Genomic DNA, 23591 nt, shown 5'->3' on the forward strand with positions numbered 1-23591 from the left:
TTCTCCCCGGGCCTATTGACAATTAGACAACGAGCGGTCAGTGGACCGTAACGGTGGATTCTGACGCGGGTGGCTTATCACTAATTATACGGCTTAGTCTACGCGAAAAGGTATAATCTACGATAACCGCGGGACGCCGGCACGGTTTTCGAGTTTCGACGGTATACGCGGGAAATACGCGACGCGGGCGAGACGCGCTCGCTAGAACGGTGCCTGCCGTCGGACGTCCTCGGCGCGGTTCGGGTACGGTCGCGACGCGTGTAGAGAACGCGGTGTGCGGGGAGCGCGGGCGAGCCGGACTCGCTAACGTGGTTCTGATTCGGGCGCTCTCGGCGCGATCCCGAACTCTCCCGATCCTCGAGGTGGTGTATCCGCCGCGGCCCAGCGAACGATAGTGAATCGGTTGTTTCCTGGTGGCTGGGCACGCGGGGCGCGAAGAGGAGAGTGTAAGGAATCCGCGGAGCCCCCCACCCGTCGTCCCCGCCCGACCGCGGCTCGAGCACGTAGGCACAGACGTAAACCTAATGCCTACGGCCCGAAACCGGCGAGGGCGCTCGTCTCCGATAGTATACCGAGAGGCGAGCTCCACACGCTGCTGCGGCCGATCGACGACTAACGTGCGGAGCGCGACGCTGGATCCCTGAGGGGAGAGCGGGACGCGGGAACAGGTCCAGGTGGTGGGGATGACGGTCCGGAGTGTCGTATCCTCGGTGCTCTGAAAAGAGCAGGCCGGTGATCGACTGCCTCCCAGGATCCTGGTCGCGGTCTCGGTTTCGCGTAGGGGACGTAAACCCACTTACGCTCTGCCGATTCCAGCGCCTCGTCGTATTCGCCCGATAGTATACCGCGGCTAGCACGAGTTGGCGCGGCTGCGAGAGGATCTGGGCCCGGGTGTTCACCCGAGAGCTGCTCCAGACCAACTCCGGCTTCGGCTGGTTCCGTCGCGATCTTTATAGCCCGAACGCGGACCTCGTGTGCTCGTTCGCGAATCTTCGGCACACTGCGATTGGTCCGCGCTCGGGCTGGATTCCGCGGATTGGCGCGCGGCTATCCCGCACCGGTGATTGGTGCGGGCTAAGGTACAGAACGACTCGCAACGAGACACATACGTCTCGTTGCATCCCCCCCTTTCTTCGGAGACGAGACGACGCGGTTCGCGAGACAAGGTAAAGAAGCGGAGGGTGGCTTACGTATTGGCGAGGCGGCGTCTCGTGCCAAATTTCCCCGGTGTGCGGGTTGAGGCGGAAGCTTCTCCGGATGCCCGCATGCGTTACTCGGTACCGTTTGATGCCGAGTGGGCACCATATCGGGTATCCGTCGCTGGTCCGATTGAGGCGCTACGTTGGCCTCCAACGGAATCGCTGCCGGTTCGGGTCCCGTCGGTCCCCCATCCCTGGTGGCTGGCACCCGTTGTAAGCCCGGTGGAGTGGCTGGTGGCGGTGCGGGTAGTTCCGCTGGTCGTGGCCAGCGGCGTTCTCCGCGGTCGGCCTGGTCGTCGGGCCGGCGAGGAGGAACGGCCCGGGTGGCTGGTCGAGTGGCGACCTTCGGCGGATTGGCCGCCAGGCCGTGGACCCGTTGCGTCCCGGTCGGAGGTCGCACGCTGGCGGTACACACCGCGGGTATGGGGGGCAGTCCTGTCCCGGAGGCGGCGTTGCGTCGTCGCCTGCTCCCTGCTGGTGGTTGCGGCCGGGGGCTGACGAGGAGAGCCATCCTCCGGACCGGCAATTCTACCGGCGGTAGCCTTCTGGCGGGCGTAGGCCTGGAGACGACCGCGGGTTGTCGGCCCCTGGCCGGGGTGTAGCCCCAGCGGGCCGTCCTGGCGGCGGGCGTGATCGGCCGCGGCCTGGTGGGCCGTCGTGTCCCCGGTGGTTGCAGGCTGGGAGCCGGGAGGGCTTCCTCCGGATCGAAGGGTCCGTGGCGTCGGTACTCTTCCTCCACCTGGCACAAACAGGTGTCGTCGGCGAGGCCCATGGTGTTCTGGGGCTCGAGGACTACTGAGCTCAGGATCCTTACTGGATTCTCCGTCCAGATTCGGTGTTTCCATCTCCACTAGCCCCTCGTCGATCGTCTGCTGTCCGGGCGAGTGTTTGTTGACACTCGACGCCTGGTCCGGTTCTCGGGAGTGGTACGGGCGGAGATCTCGTACGTGTACGTGCCGGGCTAATCTCCCGGCAGCGTCGCGAAGATCGAAGATTACCGGCGAAATTCGACGCTGGACGATAAGCGGACCGGTGTACTTATCGAGCAGTTTCGCAATACGGAACGCCGCTTTGTTTGATAGCTCGTGACCGCGTCGCAGGACACGCGATCCGACCGCGGGCACCCAAGCACGACGATGTTTGTCGTAATGCTGTTGTTGTTGCTGGAAGGTCCGCGCGAGGTTGCATTGCGCGAACGCACGTGCTTCCTGCAACTGGCGGAGACGGAGGAGTAGGGGGGGCCCAGCGTGCTTCCCCCGTTCGTGTCGTAGCGTACCTGGGGGTACGAGCTCTCTCCCGACGTTAAGATAGGCGGGAGAGTACCCCGTGGAGCTGTGCTGCGCGGTATTGTAGGCGAAGGCGATCTCGTGACACAGCTGATCCCACCCCCGCTGTTTTCGGCCATGGTACTGCCCTATCATCGTCTTGGTGACCCGGTTGACCCGTTCCACTGGATTGCACTGCGGTGTGTACGGAGGCGTGTTGCGGTGGCGGATGCCCCAGCTCTGCAGGGCCCGTTCGACTTCGTTGCTGATGAACTGGCGTCCGTTGTCGGTGACCAAGGTGGTCGGGCAGCCGTGCCGGAGCACGACGAGCTCGCGTATGGCCTGCAGTACTGCGCTCGCGGTGGCCTTGCGCAGGGGACGAATTTCGACCCACTTGGTGCACCTACCCTGGAGCACCAACAGGGAGGTGTGCCCGGCACTGGAGCGGGGCAGTGGCCCGACTAAGTCGGCGGAGACCATTTCCCACGGCTGGTGCACGGTGGTGGCGTGCATCGTGCCAGCGGGGGCTTGCTGCATGGCCTTGTGTTTTTGGCAGGAGTCGCAGGACCGTACGTACTGGGCGCCCTCGCGCAACATACCGGGCCAATAATAACGCTGGCTTAGTCGGGTGAGCGTCTTGGCGACCCCAAGGTGACCGGCGGTGGGGTCGTCGTGCACGTCGCGTAGAACGCGCGCTCGGTCGGGGCGGGCGACGCACAGCTTCCAGGCGTCGTCTGGGGCACCGTCGTTGAAATCTAGGTGGTGTAGAATGTGCCGGAAGAGTCGTCCCTCTCGGAGGCAGTATTCGGGGTGGTCCCCGGGACGTTCCCGTACGTCCTTTCTTATGCGTTGGTACCAGGGGCAACGGACGGCGGCCCGTACGGCGCACGCTTGGAGTGGACTGCGAGAGAGTGCGTCGGCGACGGTATTTTCGGAGCCCCGGCGGTAGCGGATCTCAAAATCCCACTGGGCCAGCTCCATGGCCCACCGAGCGAGTCGTCCGGAAGGATTATCGATGTGGCTGAGCCACTTCAGCGACTGGTGATCGGTCAACACGGTGAAGCGATATCCTTCTAAGTAATGCCGCATCTTCCAGATTCCCCAGCGGACGGCGAGGCACTCGAGCTCGGTGGCCGAATAATTCTTCTCTGCCTTATTTAGAGTGCGGCTGGCGTACGCGATCACCCGGTCGCCCTGCTCGCCGGGTTGCGTCAGCACGGCGCCGAGTCCCTCGCGGCTTGCGTCGGTCTGGAGCGTAAAGGGCTTTTCCCAATCCGGAACGGCGAGGACAGGTGCGGTGGCGAGCCGGTGCTTGAGCTCCTCGAATGCGGCTTGCTGCGTGGGTCCCCACTCCCATCTCCTAGCCTTCTTGAGTAACCCGGTGAGGGGTGCGGCGGTCTTTGAGACGTCGGGTAAAAAACGCCGGTACCAAGAGAGGAGGCCTAGGAATCGGCGCAGCTCCTTAACGTTGGTCGGTTTCTGGAGTTCGGTGACGGCGGATACTTTGGCCGGGTCGGTTTGCAGCCCGTTCTGGTCGACGATGTGCCCGAGGTAAGTGAGTCGTTCGCGCGCGAAATGGCATTTCTCCCAGTTCGGCCGCAGGTTCGCTGCTCGGAGCCGCTGGAAGACTTCGGCCAGCATCTTTTCATGCTCTTCGTACGTCGGGCTGGCAATGACAATATCGTCGAGGTACGCGAAAGCGTACGGAGCGAGGTCAGGTGTGATCACGTTATCCAGGAGTCGCTGGAACGTTGACGGAGCGGAATGCAGCCCGAATGGCATGACGGTAAATTCGAGCAGGCCTCGTCCGGGAACCGTGAAAGCTGTTAGCGGCCTGCTTTCCGGTGTGAGTGGTACTTGCCAGTAGCCGTTCTTAAGGTCGATCGTGCTGAGGTAGCGTGCCCCTCGCAGCTTATCCAGAGTCGCGTTGATGTGTGGCAGCGGGTATGCGTCCTTCCTGGTGACCTGGTTCAAGCGCCGGAAGTCCACGCAGAACCGGTATTTTCCGTCCTTCTTCCGGGCGATTACTACGGGCGAGCTCCAGGGGCTGCAAGAGGGCTGTACGACCCCTTCGTTCAGCATTGCTTCGACCTCGGCGTCGATGATTGCCTGCATTGCCAGGTTACGCGGGCGGTATCGTTGTTTGATAGGCGTCGGGTCGAGGAGTCGGATCTCGTGGTGGGCCAACGGGGTTACCCCGCGAACGGTTTTAAAGGCCTCCTTGTGATGGTCGAGGAGTTGCGGCAGCCGTTCACCCTCGGTGGACGTGAGGTGCTGGAGCCCGCTTGGTGCGATGGCGGCACAGGCCGTGAGACCTCGGTCGATTCGGCTCGGGTACAGGTGGTGGGGCCCCAGTCGCATTTGTAGCCCGAGTTTCTGCAGCATGTCCATGCCCAGGAGCATTTCCGCGTCGAGCCCCTCCAGGACGTAGTATTGGTGGAGGATCTCCTGGCCGTTGAAGGTTCCGACCCCGAGGATGCTGCGGTCGAGGCTCGCACCCGTTCCGTCCGCCAGGGTGGCGGTGGTGGCTTCGGCGCGGAGTTCCCACTGCTGGGAGAGGCACCATCGGGCCATAGGGCCGTTGATGAAAGAGCAGACCGACCCGGTGTCGACGAGGGCACGGGCTCGGTGTGGGCCGACGAATACGTTGAGGTAGATGCGGGTATCGTCAAATTCGGGGGCCGGACCCGGAGCTACTGTGGTCCGGCCCGTGTTTCGTTTCCCGGATATGGCCTAGCGTCGTGACACGGGCAATCGCGGGTCAAGATGCCCTCCTTGCCGCAGAATGAGCAGAATCGGACCGCTGGGTTGGTACAGCGGTGACGGTCGTGTCCCGCTTGGCGGCAACGCCAGCAACGTGTTTCTCGTCGGTACGCTCCTGTTACGGCGAGAGCGGAACGTCGGGGTGGTTCGCGGTCGGAGGACCTGCCCCCGGTTTCTCGGCGTAAGCGATGCAAAACTTCCTCGACTTCACGGACTCGCTGGATGAGGTGGGTGGCATCGACTAATTCGCTCCGACGTACGTGGAGCTGTAATTCCGGACGCATGTTGTAGTAGAGTGCGTCGAGCTGTCGTGCCCGGGAGAACCCTCCTCGGCGGCGAATGAGAGTCATTAGGGCCGTCACGTAGACCTGGATTGGCTCCGCGTAGCCTTGCCGTCGTTCGGCGATCTGATGGTCTAAGTGTCGCAGCTCCCCCGGTGGGAGGTAGTACCTCCGGAACTGGTCTTCAAGGTCGTCCCAGGAGGTGACGGACAAAAACTGGATTTTCGTTTTTCCTCTATAACTACCCTTACAAATGAGCTAAAGGGCTAAAACTTGACTGAAAGGTATCTTTTTTGGTAGGCTATCGAATGGCGCAAATTGGAATAAAATCCCTTCCAGGGCCGATTTGGCCCCCAAAACCGGCTATAGCCTTTATTTCTTTAGGTGGATAAAGGGTGTTCCAAAATGACCTGACATTTTAAATTGCGCGCCATTTTTTTATGGTGAATATAGAGTACTAATCTTTGGCAACTGGCATCAGGAAGTATTGAGGTTCAGTGATGGAGAATTACACGACCGAACAACGCATAGAAATTGTGAAAATTTACTACAAAAATGGTAAAAACTTTGCAGAGACGGTTCGAAAAGTCCGCACGGATTTTGCTCATCGTAACGCACCGTCTCGCGAAATCATTTTCAGCGATGAATGATGAATTTGGGGGACCGAAAATCCACAAGTAATTCAACAGCTTTCCATGCATCCACCACGAGTCACTTTGCAATTTCATTGGATTTTTTTCTTTGGGGTTTTCTCAAAGGAAAATTGTATGCCCATGATCCACAGACCATTCCGGAGCTCAAGGAAGCAATCGGACGCAACATTACTGAGATTAGTCCACGATTATGCCAAACTGTTATCGAAAATTTCGTAAGAGGTGTGAACGTTTGCACATAGAGACGAGGCAGCCATTTATCAGATATTGTGTTCCAACCTCCATGTTTGTACATTATATTAAAATAAAAACATTCATACCTTTCAGAAAAGAAAATACGTTTTATTAATAAACTAAAATGTCAGGTCATTTTGGGACACCCTTTATTATTTAACACTAGAACGACCGAGCAATAAATGCTACTGACGTATATTGCTTTGTAACAGTGACAAGAGTGTGCCCATTCAGACTTCATACAACTTTTATTGTAATATGTGCTTCAATGAAGAGGTTCATTAAAAAATTTCCGATGAAAACATTTTTACAATTTCAGTAATTGTAAAAGGAAAAATTAGGAACCAGTCATTTTGACTGCTCCGGTCGTTCTAGTGTTAAAAAATGGCTAACAACTTGGATAGACGCATTCTACTTATTCTTATAAAGTAACATAAAATACTCGCTTTCACTGTCTCCGTAGTTTTAAATACAACCTTCATAAAACACGTAGTGTTTAGAAAGAAGTACATACATATTTATACATATTTTCGCTCTCTCTCTCTCTGTCTCCGTAACCTAACTACGAACGCGACTGTTTCGCCGAGGCTACGACGGAAGCCCCGGAATCACGGAATCCCCGTCGGAATTCGGGAATGGAAGCTGCGAAAATGCACGTGCTGGGGACGGCGATACGCCGTTACGAAACTATTGTCACGTCGGACGACCGACGTGTTGTTGATGACGTCACCCGCGACGCATCATAGGTTAAGGTAGAAAATAAGTTAATTATAAGTTATTACTTCCCCATCATTTGCATGCGCGAGCGCGCCAAGACGCTCGACAGTACGTCATCAGGTACTAGCGAACCCCACCTTGATACCCGGTTGCGTCACACTCGCCCCACACGGACCCCGAGCGAAGAAGGTCCGTGTAGCCCCTAGAAAAACGCAAGCTCGCGCTTGATCGCCCTTCAGTCGCGCTCACATCTTGCAATTTCATTCGAAAGCGTTACTATATCAAGCGTCTTATAATTTCTACTACTTCCATATTGTATTTTACCGCTTATATCATTAACCAGTATCACGCGTATTAATTATATCTTTAGTTTGCTTATACCTTTGTATTATTCTTTTCACGTATTAAACAAGTATTATTATTAAACTCAGTGTTTATTATTCCCATTCCGGTTCTACGCGAAGTGAAGAGCATCGTGACATAATAATTAAAATATCATCAATAAGTTCCCTGATTGCGTGTCTGAGCCCACCAGGCTGTCTCGGCGCAAGAACGGAATTTCTCGCGAAATAAGACTGAATCTTTCCTTTAGCGTGTGTCTGAGCCCACCAGGCAGTCTCGGCACGATAACGGAAGATTCCCAAATGAATAGACAGTGCATCGTAAATTCGTGGTTGTTCTAAAAGCTCTTCATGCCGCGCCGCGCCGGACGAAAATATCAATTAAAGCGGTTAGCTCGCGAGTACGAATCCGACGTGTCCAACTATCGCTTCAGTCCGTACGTCGGCATCTATTCCGCTCCGCGTATAATCCGCGAAATCGTGTGTTCCGCGAGAATACGAGTCGTCGCCGGTCCAGCTCCAGCTCCTGCCCAGCAGCAGCAGCCACAGTCACAAAGGGAAGTCAGGGTCCCTGTGCGTACACGCACACAGGTCCATCCCTACTGGCCCACGTTACGATCTGGTGCCAATCACCCTTCCACCAGTCATCCACAACGTCGCCCGAATACCTGCCCGCGACCCGAGGAAGAAGCTGTACGCGAAGGTGAACGCCAGCGGTGTGACCAAGGCCATAAACTAACTCCCCGTCAACGGCACCAGCGAGACGATAGGGCAGCGCTGATAAGTGCCGGACTTGCCATTATATCGCGAATCCCGAGTCATACGACGGACGTACGCGCCGCGTGGACCGAAGTCGGGTAATTAGCGTCTTGACCCGCGGTAAATCTCGCGATCCCAAAAGGGGGGAGGGAAGAAAACCAAACGCGAGCCGCGGGACGTAACACTATCGAATTAACCGCGTAAAACCGCTCGACCGGCGAGTTAAGAACGGTAGAAATGATTTGGGTTTAACTTACCGTTAACGGGCGATGTCACAATGCAGGAACCCTTCGATGCCGCCATCTCGTGCGATTGCGCGGCAACCGATCACGCCTGCAAGCCTGGTTCGCAATGACGCATCTGTCCTCATTGCCTCACCTACACGGAACGCAGGCCAACTGAAAATTGAAAAATAACGTCACTTCAGAGATCCGGGGAGAACCAGCGCGAATAATGATAAACCTAGCGAAAAGGTCCAACGAATGTGGCCTCGTTAGCCAATGGCGGATTTACTGGTGGCGGGGGGAGGTGTGGGCGAGTAGCACAGAGCGGTAAAATCCAGGGTAGGACAATTTTGGGAAAATACCGAAGCACAACAAGAAAAACAAGGAAACCGCTACCCCATCCCTTCTTCTTCATCCGAAATACAACGAAAGCCGGTCCCGAGCCACCGTTTTAAATCGAAAAAAAGAAACTGTAATAAAATATCGGCGTGGGTCAGAAAGGATTCTTGCAATCATTCCCCATGAATGCAACCTTTAATTCCAGCGTAGTCAAATAAAAACTCGACGATGGTAGATTCAATATTAACCTTAAAAATCTAATAGAAACCGCGATTATTTCGGAAAACAGTAGTCAGGAAACGGTTGTCGAAAATACAGGCGACAATGATTATTCTTTATCAAACACTCGACGCACTTATTGGGTCGATTCAAAACAGACGCATACCAGTCTAATGCATGCACGCAGGATACTTTCTTCGTCACGGTCAACGACTGTACCGGAGAATAAACAATAAACAGTCCGACGTCACGGTCGCTGAAACGCCAGTCCTTTGACCTACGATAGGAAAACACTTTCTAACACTCTCAAGTCGTTTAATCGAAAATGATACAATTGACACGGAGCAGGATCAATGTTATCTTGAAAAGCCTGATCTTCCTCCTCTCAAACCATGAACACGACGTCCAAGTTCTTTTTCCCGTGGCCGAAATACAGGTAGCCGTGATGCGGTCTGTTCATTTTATGATAGAAAGTCATACCAGGTCAATACAAGCTGTGCAACAATACCAAGTTCTTTTCGTGCAGTACTTGCAGGCTCCAACCACCTGCGCAAATGTGCGATAGCGAACAGCGATTGTTTATAAACTAATTGATCTTATATAGGTTGTACAATACCTTGCGGTACATCCAGATCGATCGTGTCTAGAAAATCGGTGGCGTAATTGTAATCAGGCCTGGTCAACAAATTGGTGTTCCATTTTTGTTGCGGAGGACGCGCGTGCAGAAAGGACTTGAAGAGGACGCAGTCCGCGGGACCGAGTCCTTCGAAACCGGGATTTTCAATTACGTCGCCGCTCGGACATTTGAACCATGCACCACGCGGGATCAGCGCGGCGTCTTCTCGAATGAAATACACCGTAGCGGCGAGCCTGTCTTCTTCTTTTAATTCCCTCGGTATAGGGCCCTGGTATACGCTCATCAAACTACGTTTGACTTTCTCGGCGATACGGTAACGTCACCGGAACGAAATGCCACTTTACAAGAGACATTACCGTACCCCCTTTTTCTTCGAGTTTGAAAACACGTTTATTTACTGTGGTGCCATCTTACCTCGTAATACTTCTTGGGATCCTCGTTCGGCGGGAACGGAGGGTTCGTGTTGTACGCGTTCGTAACTACCGACGGATCGCCCTCGAATTTGTTGATCGCGAGCGGCGTTAAAAATTGGGCGCATTTGTCCGCGTTCGGCAGAAGGAACCAGTCGAAACAATCGGTGCTGAATTAGGGTCGATGCATACCTCACAGGCCAGGCCGCCGGACAAAGTATTACAAACCTGGTTTTGTATCTAGCATTTAGGAGCGGACGGCTTGTCCGCTAGACACAAAATCAGGATTGTAATATTTTGTCCGCCGGCCTGACTTGTGAGGTATGAGTTAAGATGGCTTAAGAGGTATTCGTCGTTACGAATGGAACTCGTTGTTACAAGATGGAAGCGGACTGAAAACCGCTGCGACATTTTCTCACCTGTAATAATAAACTTGCCCGTCCATGCAATCCCTCTCGAAGCCGTAAGCGATGTGATAATCGTTTCGAGTCCCGTAGATTTTTCCCCAGTAATAACATCTTCGGAAATGATTCTCTTTCTGCAGTATCGTTAGAGAATTACGCAACAACTGGAAATGCTCGGTTCCCACGCAAATACCAGCTTCGCCCAGGACGTCCAAACTATCCAGCAATTTTATACATTCCATTTTCTCATTGAATGCGTAGCGAATATTAGACGAATCGTGTATTGACAGAGCAGGGCAGAGTTGGGCAGTATCCGATGAAATAATTATTTGAACGGCTTTCGGATACAAATTCTTTGTTCTTTTGTTTCTATTCGAAGTCTGATGAATCGCGAGAAGTTATTTGTATCTTTATTCGTCGAGCGTCTGGTTTCGAGATTTGTATTCGACGTGCCTCCGGATGATTTTCTGACTATCTTCAGGATTTATTCGGATGGTCGGATACAACGCCACCATTTATTCGGCGGATTTATTTGTAGATACTCGGCGTCGCCGACTATCCGAACGATTTTAGGCGTCGAATAAAAATAAAGGGTCTAGGTGGATAAGACAGGTCTTGCGGCCCCGGCGGGAATTTTATTGGTATTGCGTGGAAAACCATCATTTTAGGTTGAAAACAATCCCCTAAAATTTTAAGTCGCTAACCCTTCATTTAAGGGTGATATGAGGGTAAACACCCTCAACTTTAACATTTTTTTTTCTCGGTTGTTAATTAAGATATTGAGATGAAATAAAATCGAAAATATTCGAACTTACTTCCTTCATATCATATATTTTTTTCATAATTGTAATTAAATTATTAAGACTAGAAAAAAATTATTTAATTTTTAATTTTTTTTTATGCGTGGGGGTGGCAAGCAACCCTTCGAGTGACCACTTCCAAAAAATTCAAGAACAATGTTCTGTTACCTATCTAATACGTACAAAAGTTTCAAGATCGTCGGATTGGTGGAACATAGTTAAATATTGAAAAACAAATGAAATTACCCCATTATAATAGTATAATGTGTAGTGCAGTGTTTCTTACGACTAATTATTAATTAATAATTCTTATCAGGAGATTATGTCCCTCCTTGATCAATTATTCGCATCGTATTATATTCTATTCCTGTCTTCCCGAATTTGCAATATAAATAGACATTATGTAGGTGTAAAAGAAAAGTTTAGGAATCATAATATAGATTTATTCAATCTTCGTCACTATTTTCCTCAATTACTGGTACAGTATGTGTCGTATCAAATATATTGGTTAATATCTCCGCTGGTTTTACAATTTTCGATTTAAATCGCCCATGAGATAAATAGTAAATAATGGTAGCGACATGGGAACAGCAACCTACTGTTCTGTTGCCATTAGCACAGTCGCATGTATATCGTGTAATTCCGGTATAACTAATCGCATGTGGTACATATTCAATGTAGCATTGATAACTTTTGCGATTAATATGCCTCGAATGAACTTTCACCCTTATAATATTTTTAGTTTCCTCTAAATATTCCATATTTAAAATATCATCATTCCTCATTAACTCCGCTAGATAGCATACTGCCTGGGTTAATTGAGGTACCTGTACATAATATTACATAAGTAGCATATAGTTTTATATGTGATAATGTTATACATATGCAAGAAAGTATGTTACCTGTGAATAAGATTTTCAAATCTTTCTCAGTCATTTCTGGAAAATCCATTACAACGTTGGCAGTCATTCGTGTAAATGGTTTTCTACGGCGATTTAATTTTTTTCCTTCTACTAGTTCCTGAAGCGTGTTTGTTTTTATTCGTTGATTCTTCATATAATCAATAATTAAATCTATTTCTGGATCTGTATCTAATCTTTTACCAAATTCATTGTGTAGAAAGGATGCTATTCGACACAATGATTTAAGACATGGTAGAAGTTTATTGTCCATTTTGTGGTGTAATAAACGATATTTCTGTGCAATATCGCCATGGACAGCTTCAACAATCCATCTTATTTTTGTTACGAAGCGTGATGAATTTGCTTCTGCTGTTATCAATTGTGCTCGATTTCCTTTACAAGCTGGCATTAAAACATTATATCCTCTATTTTTCATATGCTCGACAACATCTCGAAAACCACGGTCCACAACGCAAAAATCATTGGGTTGTAAAAGTGAACTTATTCCGTTAGGATCTACTAATAAGATTTTCATGATTGACGCATCATTCATGGTACCATTAAATGGTCCTGCCGTGTCAATAATATATCCATTTGTTGTGCAAATTGTAAACGGTTTACATAATGATGTTTTCTTCTGTCCAGAATATGATTTCCTTTCATATACATTATTCTTACTTTTCTCGTGTCTAACATATGTTCCATCAAAAATGACTACTAATTCAGAATCTTTTATTTCAAAAAGTTTCCTTGGTACGCGCGCTGTTTCATTTAAAATGAGATCGGCTCTGGATTTTGTATTTATTCCGAAGTGATTTCCCAAAACATCCTTTTCAAATGCGTTAATTATTTGATGGAAATATCCTGACACTTGTTGTTCATGTTGCAGACCGAATATATTTTTAATAATTACTTTAGAACTGCCACTTCTAAGTTTAAATAAAAATATAATTAATGCTTGTTTCACAGTCGAGCGCGATGCAGCGGGTGTTTGTGATTTTGGGTTCAAGACCGAGCGAGTGTTGGGGACTTTTAAGTGGAAGTCGCAGAGAAACCGAATGAGTCTAAGGCCTCGTACAGACCTGAACATTTCGACGAACATTGCGCCGAACAGTGAACGAAACGCAAAGTCGACATTCATTTCGACGCGATTTTGCGTTTCGGACGCTGTTCGGCGCGATGTTCGGCGCAATGTTCGTCGAAACGTTCAGGTTTGTACGAGGCCTTAGATGTATGTCGAAAAACCGACAAGCGATGGATCGACCGCGCGCACGAACGCAAACGGGTGAGCTTCGCACAAACCTGAACATTTCGATGAACATTGCGCGCCGAAATGAATGTCGATTTTGCGTTTCGTTCGCTGTTCGGCGCAATGTTCGTCGAAATGTTCAGGTCTGTACGAGCCTTAAGAGTGCCACGCTGAGAATCGTAGCCAGAGTATCTTAGAATCAATAATAAATACATATTATCATTAATCAAATCTACCACCAATAGTACTATCCCTACTTTATAATACCGTAATTTCATTTGTTTTTCAATATTTAACTATGTTCCACCAATCCGACGATCTTGAAACTTTTGTACGTATTAGATAGGTAACAGAACATTGTTCTTGAATTTTTTGGAAGTGGTCACTCGAAGGGTTGCTTGCCACCCCCACGCATAAAAAAAAAATTAAAAATTAAATAATTTTTTTCTAGTCTTAATAATTTAATTACAATTATGAAAAAAATATATGATATGAAGGAAGTAAGTTCGAATATTTTCGATTTTATTTCATCTCAATATCTTAATTAACAACCGAGAAAAAAAATGTTAAAGTTGAGGGTGTTTACCCTCATATCACCCTTAAATGAAGGGTTAGCGACTTAAAATTTTAGGGGATTGTTTTCAACCTAAAATGATGGTTTTCCACACAATACCAATAAAATTCCCGCCGGGGCCGCTAGACCTGTCTTATCCCCCTAGACCCTTATCTTAGAAATTGCAAAATGAAAAAAACAGAACGGAAATTGAAAACTTATGACGAGCAAATTTTGAAACCGATAGGAAAATTAACGAATTTGATTGTCGAATTTAAAAATGAGAAACGCATGTTAGAATGTTTTGTATTGCCTGGTTCAGGTCCGGCGTTAATTGGTAGGGAATGGTTAGCAGCGTTCGGATTATGGCCGTTGCAAATAGGCGACACAGGTGTGAGCGTGATAAATAAATTAAATATCGAAAATTTAGCTGCTGTATTGAGCGAAAAATACAGTGAATTGTTTAGCGAAACGCCCGGGTTGTATAACAAGAGTGAATCTAAAATTCACCTTAAAGAGAATGCAAGACCAATAGCGTTAAAATGTAGAAGTATAGCACATGCGTTAAAACCGCTAGTTGAAAAAGAGTTAGACAGACTAGTGAATTTGGGGCACTTAAAGACAGTCGACGTAAGCGAATGGGCAACGCCGATTGTTCCCGTCTTTAAAAGCAATGGTAATATCCGCTGTGACGTTGCACAAACCCCGCCGCCCTTAGGCGCCCCTAACAACCGAACGAAGGGACCGGACTGCCCGAAAACAACGTTGTCGCGAATAGAACCACGGCTCGATAGGTTAGGAAGCGCTCCCCGGGGAACTCCCGAATCGACAGGAAACTCGCACTTTCACCCTTTCGCGCGCGCCGAGCCCGGCAAGTTTCAGGTAGGCGAACGGCACCCCGGTATCCAGCCGACCTGAGGAAAGGGCACAGCGCTTCGCGGGACCACCTACGCCAAACCATGGCCAATACGCAAATCCGGTGCACCGGTAATAACGAGGAATGGGCGACGCCACACACGGGCCAGACAACCCGGAGGTGACGAAGCGGGACGAAGGCCCCTGTCGACCATCCGACAACCTATTTCGCGGTCCTGCCGTCGCCTCACCTAGCCAATTGCAAGGGGCCTCGGCGAGGGTGGTGTAGGCGCCCCCCCCCCTCTCCATACCGGGGTAAGTCACAGATCTGCCCCGCGTTCCAATTTCGGAAAGATTTTCGCGTAAGGTCTGGGGCCCAAGGACCCGACGTAGGCACGATCCTGCGAGTTCCGAATCTCGCGCCAGACGCGCGCCCTATTAGAGGAAAAGCCGGACTACGGCAAGGAGTGGGGATGCGAGGACCCTGCCGTAACACGAACGGACTAGGCCGAATTACTGTCGCGGTGACTTCCGTACTGTGTCGCACAGAGAAAAACTATCGAATTAGCCCGGACCGCCGTGTTGCTTATATTACCGAGATTCGTCCTCTTATCGTACACGCGACGTGCGTGCAGTTCTAATACCGAGCTACAGCGGGACCACGATCTTGTTACCGTTGCGAGGCAGGAGCCGAACTACCGAAGGACCATCCCGAGCGAGACGGGCAGAACCGCGACAGACGGCAGAAAAATAACCGGCAGGAACGGTGAGTCCCCTAAGTGACCGATTTCGTTTATTTGTCGCGAGTTGGTTCGCCAGGCTCTGTCGGGGAACCGACGAGGTCGGCCGACGACGATTCCGTGCCCTCGCGGCAACGCGAGCTCGCGGATCGCCCGTCGGACGCGTAATATCGCGTCTCGTTCCCCGAGTTTTCGCGCGCCGAGGCGCTTCTCGCCTCGGACATTCCGCTCGTACCGAATTCACCGGTACCTTGAGCCTCGGCAGCGAGTTCCCGGAAAAATATCGTGCGGAAGTCTTCCTCGGAGGAGCTGCCGCCGTTACCGTTTGCAACCATCCATTTGTTACGTTACATTTCGCGTTATTCCTATCGAGCCGTAGCGTAGCCTATCGCGAAGTTTTCGCCGAGCGTTCGCCGTCCGTCGGAACCGAAACCGCGCCGCGACAGTCATACCGTAATCGCGCCGACCACCTGCGTGCCGCGAACCCCTCGCTTCGGCGAGGGGCTATTCTCGTGCCGATCTACCGCACCCCCGCGGCGTATTTTACCGATCGACAACAGCGCGTTGCGAACCCTCCACCTTATCGCAAACTTTGTACGAAGAGCGCGGGCTCTCGGGTGCGGCCACGTGGCCGCGGCTTTGTAAAATCCGACGCCAATAAAATTGTAGAGCCCAGCCCGACTATCGATCTTTTCACCTGCGCGATCCGCCCTGCCGTGAGGGCTGTCCTCGCTCCCTTCCGTGTCCGAACCCCCGACCCTTCTCGCGCCTCTCGACATTCTCGCGGTTCCCGAAGGTTCACCTCCCGCCCCCAGCTTCGGCTAAGGGCGGACTTCGTCCGCGTTTCGCGTGGCACCCTTCCGGTGCCTGGCGCCCGAGCAGCAGGCTCTTTTCGATTTCCGAGAACCTTCGGCAATCTATTAGTACCGGGAGGACCGCGTATTCACGGCCGTACGCGGCCCGGCCTCTGAGCCCATAAATTCCCGGAGTGGATCCCGCCCCCGCCTTCCCACGCGGCGAGTGAAGGTCCACGTTACAAGAAATAAAACGATTTATTTGTTCGTGCGACAGTTGTCAAAATAAAAAATTGGTACGTTCTAAAACACGCGAGCCCATGTTAATAACGGATACTTCCGCAGAACCTTTTGAGAGGGTAGCGTTGGATACAGTAGGACCATTACCAACAACTCCCAACGGAAATAGGCATATATTAACGATGCAAGATAATTTAACAAAATACTGCATAGCAGTTCCCGTTCCTGACATAAGAGCCGAGACAATCGCGCACGCTTTAACGACCCATTTGATATTACAATATGGTACTCCTCGGGCAACATTCAAAAATTGACGAAGGTTTTCAAAATCCGACACTTTATGACATCTGGTTATAGACCACAAACGAATGGAGCACTAGAGAGAAGCCATATAGTGTTAACGGAATACATCAGCCATTATGTAGATAGATATGACGATTGGGATAGGTTAGTACCGTTCGCAATGTTTTCATATAACACTTCGGTACACGAAACAACCAACTTCACACCTTATGAATTGGTGTTCGGAAAAGTTGCTCGTTGTCCAAGTTCGTTCGCGGGGAACGAAAATTTACCCACATACAACACTTATCTTTCTGATCTGATTGTACGACTAAACGAAATGCATACAATAGCCGCGAGAAATCAGAATAAGGCTAAGGAAAGATCCAAGGTTTATTATGATAAAAGGGCGCGACCGTTCCGCGGAAAAATAGGGGACATGGTACGCGTCGTCGTCGAGCCGCGAGCTGGAAAGTTTAGTAGCCGTTATCATGGACCATACAAAATTGTTGGAATTTTGGCAAAGAACAGTGTTATTTTAGAAGATGATAACGGAAAACAATTCACCAAACATGTAGATAAATTGAAATTATAAACCTTGTTAACGCTGGAAGAGAGAGACATATTAATGCTTAAAGATTTACCGCTATTCACTTTGCAAATCTTAACGGATGAGACGCATCGATACGGTCGGCGCTTGTGCAACGATGGGCCCGACTGGCGAATTGCGCAAACTATTTAAGCAGATATTAATAAAATATTGTAAATAAGTTGCAGAACAACCTAGGCTAAGCCACATCTTCGGATGTCACAAGCAATTGTAAGGTTAACCAAATCAGACCGTGGACATGACTGTCATGCGACATAAACAGCCAGTCATTGGGACACAAACGATGTGATACGAATGCGAACCGCTGCCATGATTGGCGCGAAAGGAGAAACATTATTATTTATGTGTTGTGTTGTCTCCGATTATATTTACACGAACTTATACAAGCATTGTAACCATAGGATTATAAATGAACCATGGAGCCGCAACCAGGATGCAGTTCAGGGACAGCAGGAGAAGGAAGGAGGCTATTAATACTGCGATTAGCCAATCATACCAAGAAGGAGGACTTACTGAAAGTTTTCCGACCCCACGGAGCGGAACACGCAGTAGTATTGAGGAAACCCACGGGCAATCAGGCGTTCATCACGTTTGAAAAACCGGAACAAGCAAAGAAACTGGTAGGACAAAATTTCGTTGTCCACAAGCGGAAGCTAAGGATCCGTCCTGCAGACCCGTGGCATGAGGCTAAACTGATAGCGCCGCGACCGTCGGTTAATGCGTTTCCGGGCCTAGACCTTTCGGATAAGGTACTCCTACCGGTGGAGTGTATTGCGAAGATTGCGACGTATTTACAATTTCAGGATAGAGTAGCACTAGAATTAGTCTCGACAAGGTGGCGAGAGGGGACCTTAGCGTCGTATGGTAAAATTAAGCGTCTCGATGTGACTGATTGGCGTTGGCCGCATGGGTGGAACGGTAAGACGGTTACTATGGGCGCATTACATTGGTTATTACGTAGAACAGCAAACCATATAACAAAGATAGTGGTAGATGATGAGAGTATTTCAAAACTTCTACAACCACAAATAATAGCTATAGCAATAAAAACTTGCCCGAACCTTACATATTTAGATTTTACAGCAGCGACCATAAGGCCAACGTCACTTAGGAACCTTGTCGAAGGGGCAAACCAAGTGGTACATATAGCGTTTGGAAAGTCACAACCACCGATAGAGCCAGAACTAGCCCAGGTGCTCGAAAAAGCTAAAAATTTAGAGACATTTGAATTAACAAAAACTGTATTAAGTGGGAAAGCATTACATTACTTAAATCCAAACTTGAAACATTTTAAAATAGACAAGTGTGTAGGAATATCAGTACAATATTTAATCGATATACTAGGAAGGTTACAAGCCTTAGACTCTTTGGATTTAATATTACAACAAACACTGACCGACGACACTATATTGAGTACTTTAGCCAATAATAGAAACCTACAACAAACGCTAAGAACTCTAAGAATCCACGCGCTGACCTTCGGCGTGGACCAGTTGAACCAAGATGAGGAGGATGACCAGCTCCAAATAGGACGAGGGGACTTTGTGGAAATAGAACTGGGACCAGTAGATCAAGCCCTACCGATAATCCGGGATTAACGTCGAATCACGCATCTCTCACTAACATTTTGTGGATGGGTGACAGGCACTACGGTACAAGAAATAAGTGCGAATCTCACACAGATCGAACACCTAGATCTAAGTGGTTGCACAAATATCAGAGGAGAGTCGTCCCTCGACACATTATCTAACTTGGATAAGTTAGCGGTCCTGGAATTGAACAACATGTATCCAGAAATGCCAGGGTATGCGGTGGGGTCATTGTGTGGATTAAGAGAAATACACTGTAGGTCAAATCCATCAATACATAGCGAGCATATTTGCAGTATAATTAGGAATTGCCCACAAATACAGGTAGTAGATGTGGAAGGATGTGCGAGAATAGACAAAGCAGTGTTAATGTGCGCATACAATACCGTTAGATTAACGGATAGAACACAGATATTGCATATATATATATATAGCAGATACTACAGTTAGTAGATACACTAAATATAAAAAGAATTCGCGCATACAAATCTTTTTCGACCGCCGTTTCGAGCCATTGTTTTGTTAGTCTGGGTTCCGATTAAGCGCAAAATGTATATTAGCCGTGTTAACATCATCGGGGACGACGATGTCTTTAAGGAGGGAGGACTGTTACGTTCCGAACAATTATTATTAGTTCTGAAACCATTTTGGCTTTATCCGTCGGTAGCACTGTGGTTGATAATTCTTGTAATTGTGGGATTTCCCTAATTGATCACAGTGTGGCCTTTGACGTTGTATAGCATTCTAGATTATTCCGCGTTAAATGTGTTTATGTAATGAATACCCTTCTTGGAATCAACGCCGTCTGGAAAATATTTAGTCTTAGTATAGCAAGGCGACTTTCTATAAGTATTTAGATGAGACAAAGGGAGAGATAGCGACGCCCCGCTCGTCGCCTTGTTTAGTATTAAGCGACCTCGTCAGTCGGGCCGTAACATAAGGCGTGTTGCACCAACGGTCGGGGGAGAGGCTGGCTTATGTGGTGTTGAGTATGGGAGCGTGAGGGTGTTCGGTAATTCTTTGCAATTGTGGGGCCACCCTAACCGAACGCACCGAGCGTCGTCTCAGGTATGTTGACCGTTGAAGGTTTTCCTTTGTTTACACGAGCTACGCCGTTCGGCGACCGTTGGTGTAGGCATGGGTGTGTGAGAGAGAAAGAAGTCGCAAGAGTGAGACAGGAATGCGTGACGCGCGTGATTGGGCTGTCTGAGACCCAAATTTTATTGGCTAGGCGCGTAGAGAGGGGAGCTGGCCAGCGGGCCGAGCTAGCCGAAACGCGGCACGGAGCGATCTTTCTTCGATGTACAAGCGCGAGGTGCGTGTCGTCGAATTCGTGGGATCCGTATTAGGCAGAGTTTCGTCTTAGGGTTTCAATAGCGCCCGGGCGGAAAGTCCTAGATCTCTCGTTAAATAGTTGTAATTTGTTTTAAACATTAACTCGTCTTGCCGAGCCCGTTGTGCTCGTAGTTTTAGTTCAGTATCAGTTTTACAGTAGCTCGTTAGCCCCGCGGTATCGTTATTCGCGTGGCGGAGTGTTTAACGAGTTAACCGTTTTAATTTTAGCTTTTAGATACATTACTCAACGGCATATTGTATTCTCTCTTTGCGGGTTATTTCCACCGTTGTATTGTGTGGAGAGAGATATTGTATTGGTGAGTGGTTTTCGTTATGTTTTTATATTGTTTATATTCATGTGTGATATATTGCTAAACTGTTGCCTTGCCGGTCCCTATACAGCCGTGCGGGTTATGTTAACCGATTTCACTCGATTGTTTTCTCTCCGCATTTGCGTAAATATATTCATACGTAGTTCGTTCATCTACTCGAACCCATAGCTTGTCATTCAAATCCTCCTGTTCCTTCATGCTTTAACCGTCGGGAGAGCAGCGGAACAGTGGGTAGTAAATCTGGACGATTAGAGAGATCCCGCTCTCTCGGTTTAGGCTTATGCCCTTCCGGGAGTTCGCGTAGTCGTCACAGATGGAAAAGGTCGATAAAAATTTAAAATCGGAAAAGTCGGGTTCATTACAGTTATGGCATGAGCGTTTGTGTCAGCAAAATAAAAGGCACGTGAAAAGTTTTTTGCAAAACGTGGGTATAAATGTGAATGATTCGAATGACGATGATATGTGTGAAGGCTGTACTTACGGAAAACAACACAGGTTAAGTTTTCACGAGAATGTAGAACGCGCTAAAAAACCTCGCGAAATTATACATGCTGATGATTGTGGGCCTGGGTCTTATAAGCGTCAGGGACTTATATCATGGTATAACCCTGACGCACCAAACCCTCCTTCACGTGGTAGGACCTGGACACCTTCGGGTGACTAACGGGGCTCTGGTAAGAGAGCTCCTGCATGAGTTGTCGCTCTGCGACAACCGCGGCTCTCTCATAAAGAGAGTTCTTGCGGAGTCATCGCTTCGCGATGACCGCGGCTCTCAGAGAGCCCATGCGTGAGTTATCGCTTGCGATAACCGCGGCTCTCACCCGGAAGACTCCCCTCTGCCGCGACGACCCACCGGATACATCAGGTGGTATGTTGCAGAACGGGAGAAACGGGGGCTTACCTTAACCGGTCGGCCCAACGGGGAGGCGAACCCCTTGAACAAACCCTTAACCTTCTAAGCTGAAGATCGCGGTGAAAGAGGTCCCGTGTCTGACACGTGGCGGTCGGTGGGTCCACCGGCCATTAGCGACTAACTTCAGGACACCAGGCGAAATCCTGACAGTAATAGCATTCTCCCCGGAAAGGGCGTAACCCGGGGAGTGACTGTCTTTCGTCCCAACTCGTGGGAACAAATATGTATGAGCCAAAATCTAAAAACAAATCGAAGAAAGCAGGTGGAGCATAGAAAAATGAAGTTGGAGGAAAGGCGAAGGCCGAAAAAGAAACGACCCAGACAGAAAGGGACATAGCTACTGTCTGGGATGACGAATCGGACGAGTACACAGATGATTCGTATTCGGACCTAGGTCCAGAGGACTATAAATGGGATTTCCCCAACAACAGAAAGAGAAAGAACAAACGCTCAAGTGACTCGTGCAACGAGTCACATAAGAAACACTAAATGCAGAGGAACTCCTTAGAAGGTTGCTTAGGGGACTTAGCAAGCCCGAACAAAAAACAGGCGAAGAGCTCCTGAACTCCCTACTTAGGGAGCAGCAGGAAGCGGAGACAGAAGCCAGAGAGTTCAGGCTTGAACTCCACAGGGATAACACAGCACTAAGGGAAAAATTAGACGCACAAAAGGAGCAGAGCCCCGTGCAAGACAGACTAATAGAAAAGATAACAGAAAAGCTAAATGAGCTTTCTGTAAAAATAGACAACCTAATGTCCGAGAAGAGTCGTGCTCAAGAGGCCCCGTCCTCCAAGCCGCTCTTCTACTCAGACATCATAAAGGCAAACCGAGCAACTAAGCAGCTGGCTAAAAGGACCCCGGTTACAAAGTCCAAGCCAGCTGCAGCCACTTACCCTGTAAAGGGCAGTAAAATTAAAAATAGCGATGAGACCAAAAAGGTATCTTTTCTTCTGTCGGATTTATGCAATCCGACAGAAGAAAAGATACGAATCCGGAACCTGAGGAAACTCGGGAACTCCGGCATTCTCATAGAGACCGAAACAGCTGAGGACCTTGAGCAAGTCCTCAGCAATGAGAAATTACTCAAACAAATGGACATTGGTCCCCTCCCCAAGAGGAGACCAAAAATTATAATATTTGGAATCCCCTCGGAAACATCTGAGGCGGATATAAAGAAGGCAAACAAGAACCAGAATCTGGAACTTGACTCAGAGGAAAAATTGGAAGAGGAGTTTAAACTCCTCTCCAAGACAGGAAAAAAGGACTGTGAAACCATCAATTGGGTGGCGGAGGTATCAACAAAAACCCGGAAAACCCTGCTGGACAGGAACCGGGTCTTCATAGGGTTCCAAGCCTACGGGCTGAAAGATTATATCGCTGCAACTAGGTGCTTCAAATGCCAGTCATTTGGGCACGTTGCAAAGCATTGCAGAGCGAAAACGGACACGTGCGGGCACTGCGGCAAAGACGGGCATACTTATGACAAATGCCCGTCGAAACAAGAGAAGCCTACTTGCATTAACTGCAAGAGAGCAGGCAGACCAGCCAATCATGGGCTGAGAGATAAGAGCTGTGCGGCGTTTAAACACGCCATGGAACTATGCCTTAGTCGGACAGACTTCGGCACATAAGGGAAACAGGCAAAAAATAACCCTGACGATCCTTCGCAGGTAATACCTCAACAACTGAGTATTGGGGATCGTAGGGTGAAATAGTCATGAGAACGGCTGCCACACCGTTCACGAAACCTGCTAGAGACCGAGCGCTAAGCTGGTAACTCCGCCTCCTCGTGGCCCCCGCTGGTAACGCTCCTGGGTCGGCGCAAGCCGATTCGGTAGCGGTTAAGCGAGTTACTTCCCGTATGGGACGGTCTACCTTTCTAATGATCCTTAAGTGGTGAACGAGGGGTTTTTCCAATGCCCAGTCCACAACACCTACGGACTGTTTCCTTT

The 23591-nt window shown here is 49.4% G+C and overlaps 1 protein-coding gene across 1 annotated transcript; it reads right to left on the reverse strand.

The window, feature by feature from the left end:
* Window positions 1-9478: 9478 nt before the first annotated feature.
* LOC143363517 (radial spoke head protein 9 homolog) lies at window positions 9479-10687 on the reverse strand. The gene is made up of 4 exons (XM_076804089.1): window positions 10461-10687; window positions 10046-10211; window positions 9611-9899; window positions 9479-9540 (listed from the first exon to the last, which is right to left on the reverse strand). The coding sequence occupies exons 1-4, from the start codon at window positions 10685-10687 to the stop codon at window positions 9479-9481; spliced, it is 744 nt and encodes a 247-aa protein (XP_076660204.1).
* Between the last annotated feature and the right edge of the window lie 12904 nt (window positions 10688-23591).

Source organism: Halictus rubicundus, unplaced genomic scaffold (assembly GCF_050948215.1).
Source record: "Halictus rubicundus isolate RS-2024b unplaced genomic scaffold, iyHalRubi1_principal scaffold0052, whole genome shotgun sequence".
Lineage (NCBI taxonomy): Eukaryota > Metazoa > Arthropoda > Insecta > Hymenoptera > Halictidae > Halictus > Halictus rubicundus.

Coding starts and splice junctions, on each gene's coding strand:
- LOC143363517 (XM_076804089.1), bottom strand. CDS start 10,687: ATGGAATGTATAAAATTGCTGGATAGTTTGGACGTCCTGGGCGAAGCT. Junction 10,212..10,460: donor GGGCAAGTTTATTATTACAG/GTGAGAAAATGT, acceptor ACCCTAATTCAG/CACCGATTGTTTCGACTGGT. Junction 9,900..10,045: donor ATCCCAAGAAGTATTACGAG/GTAAGATGGCAC, acceptor AGCGTATACCAG/GGCCCTATACCGAGGGAATT.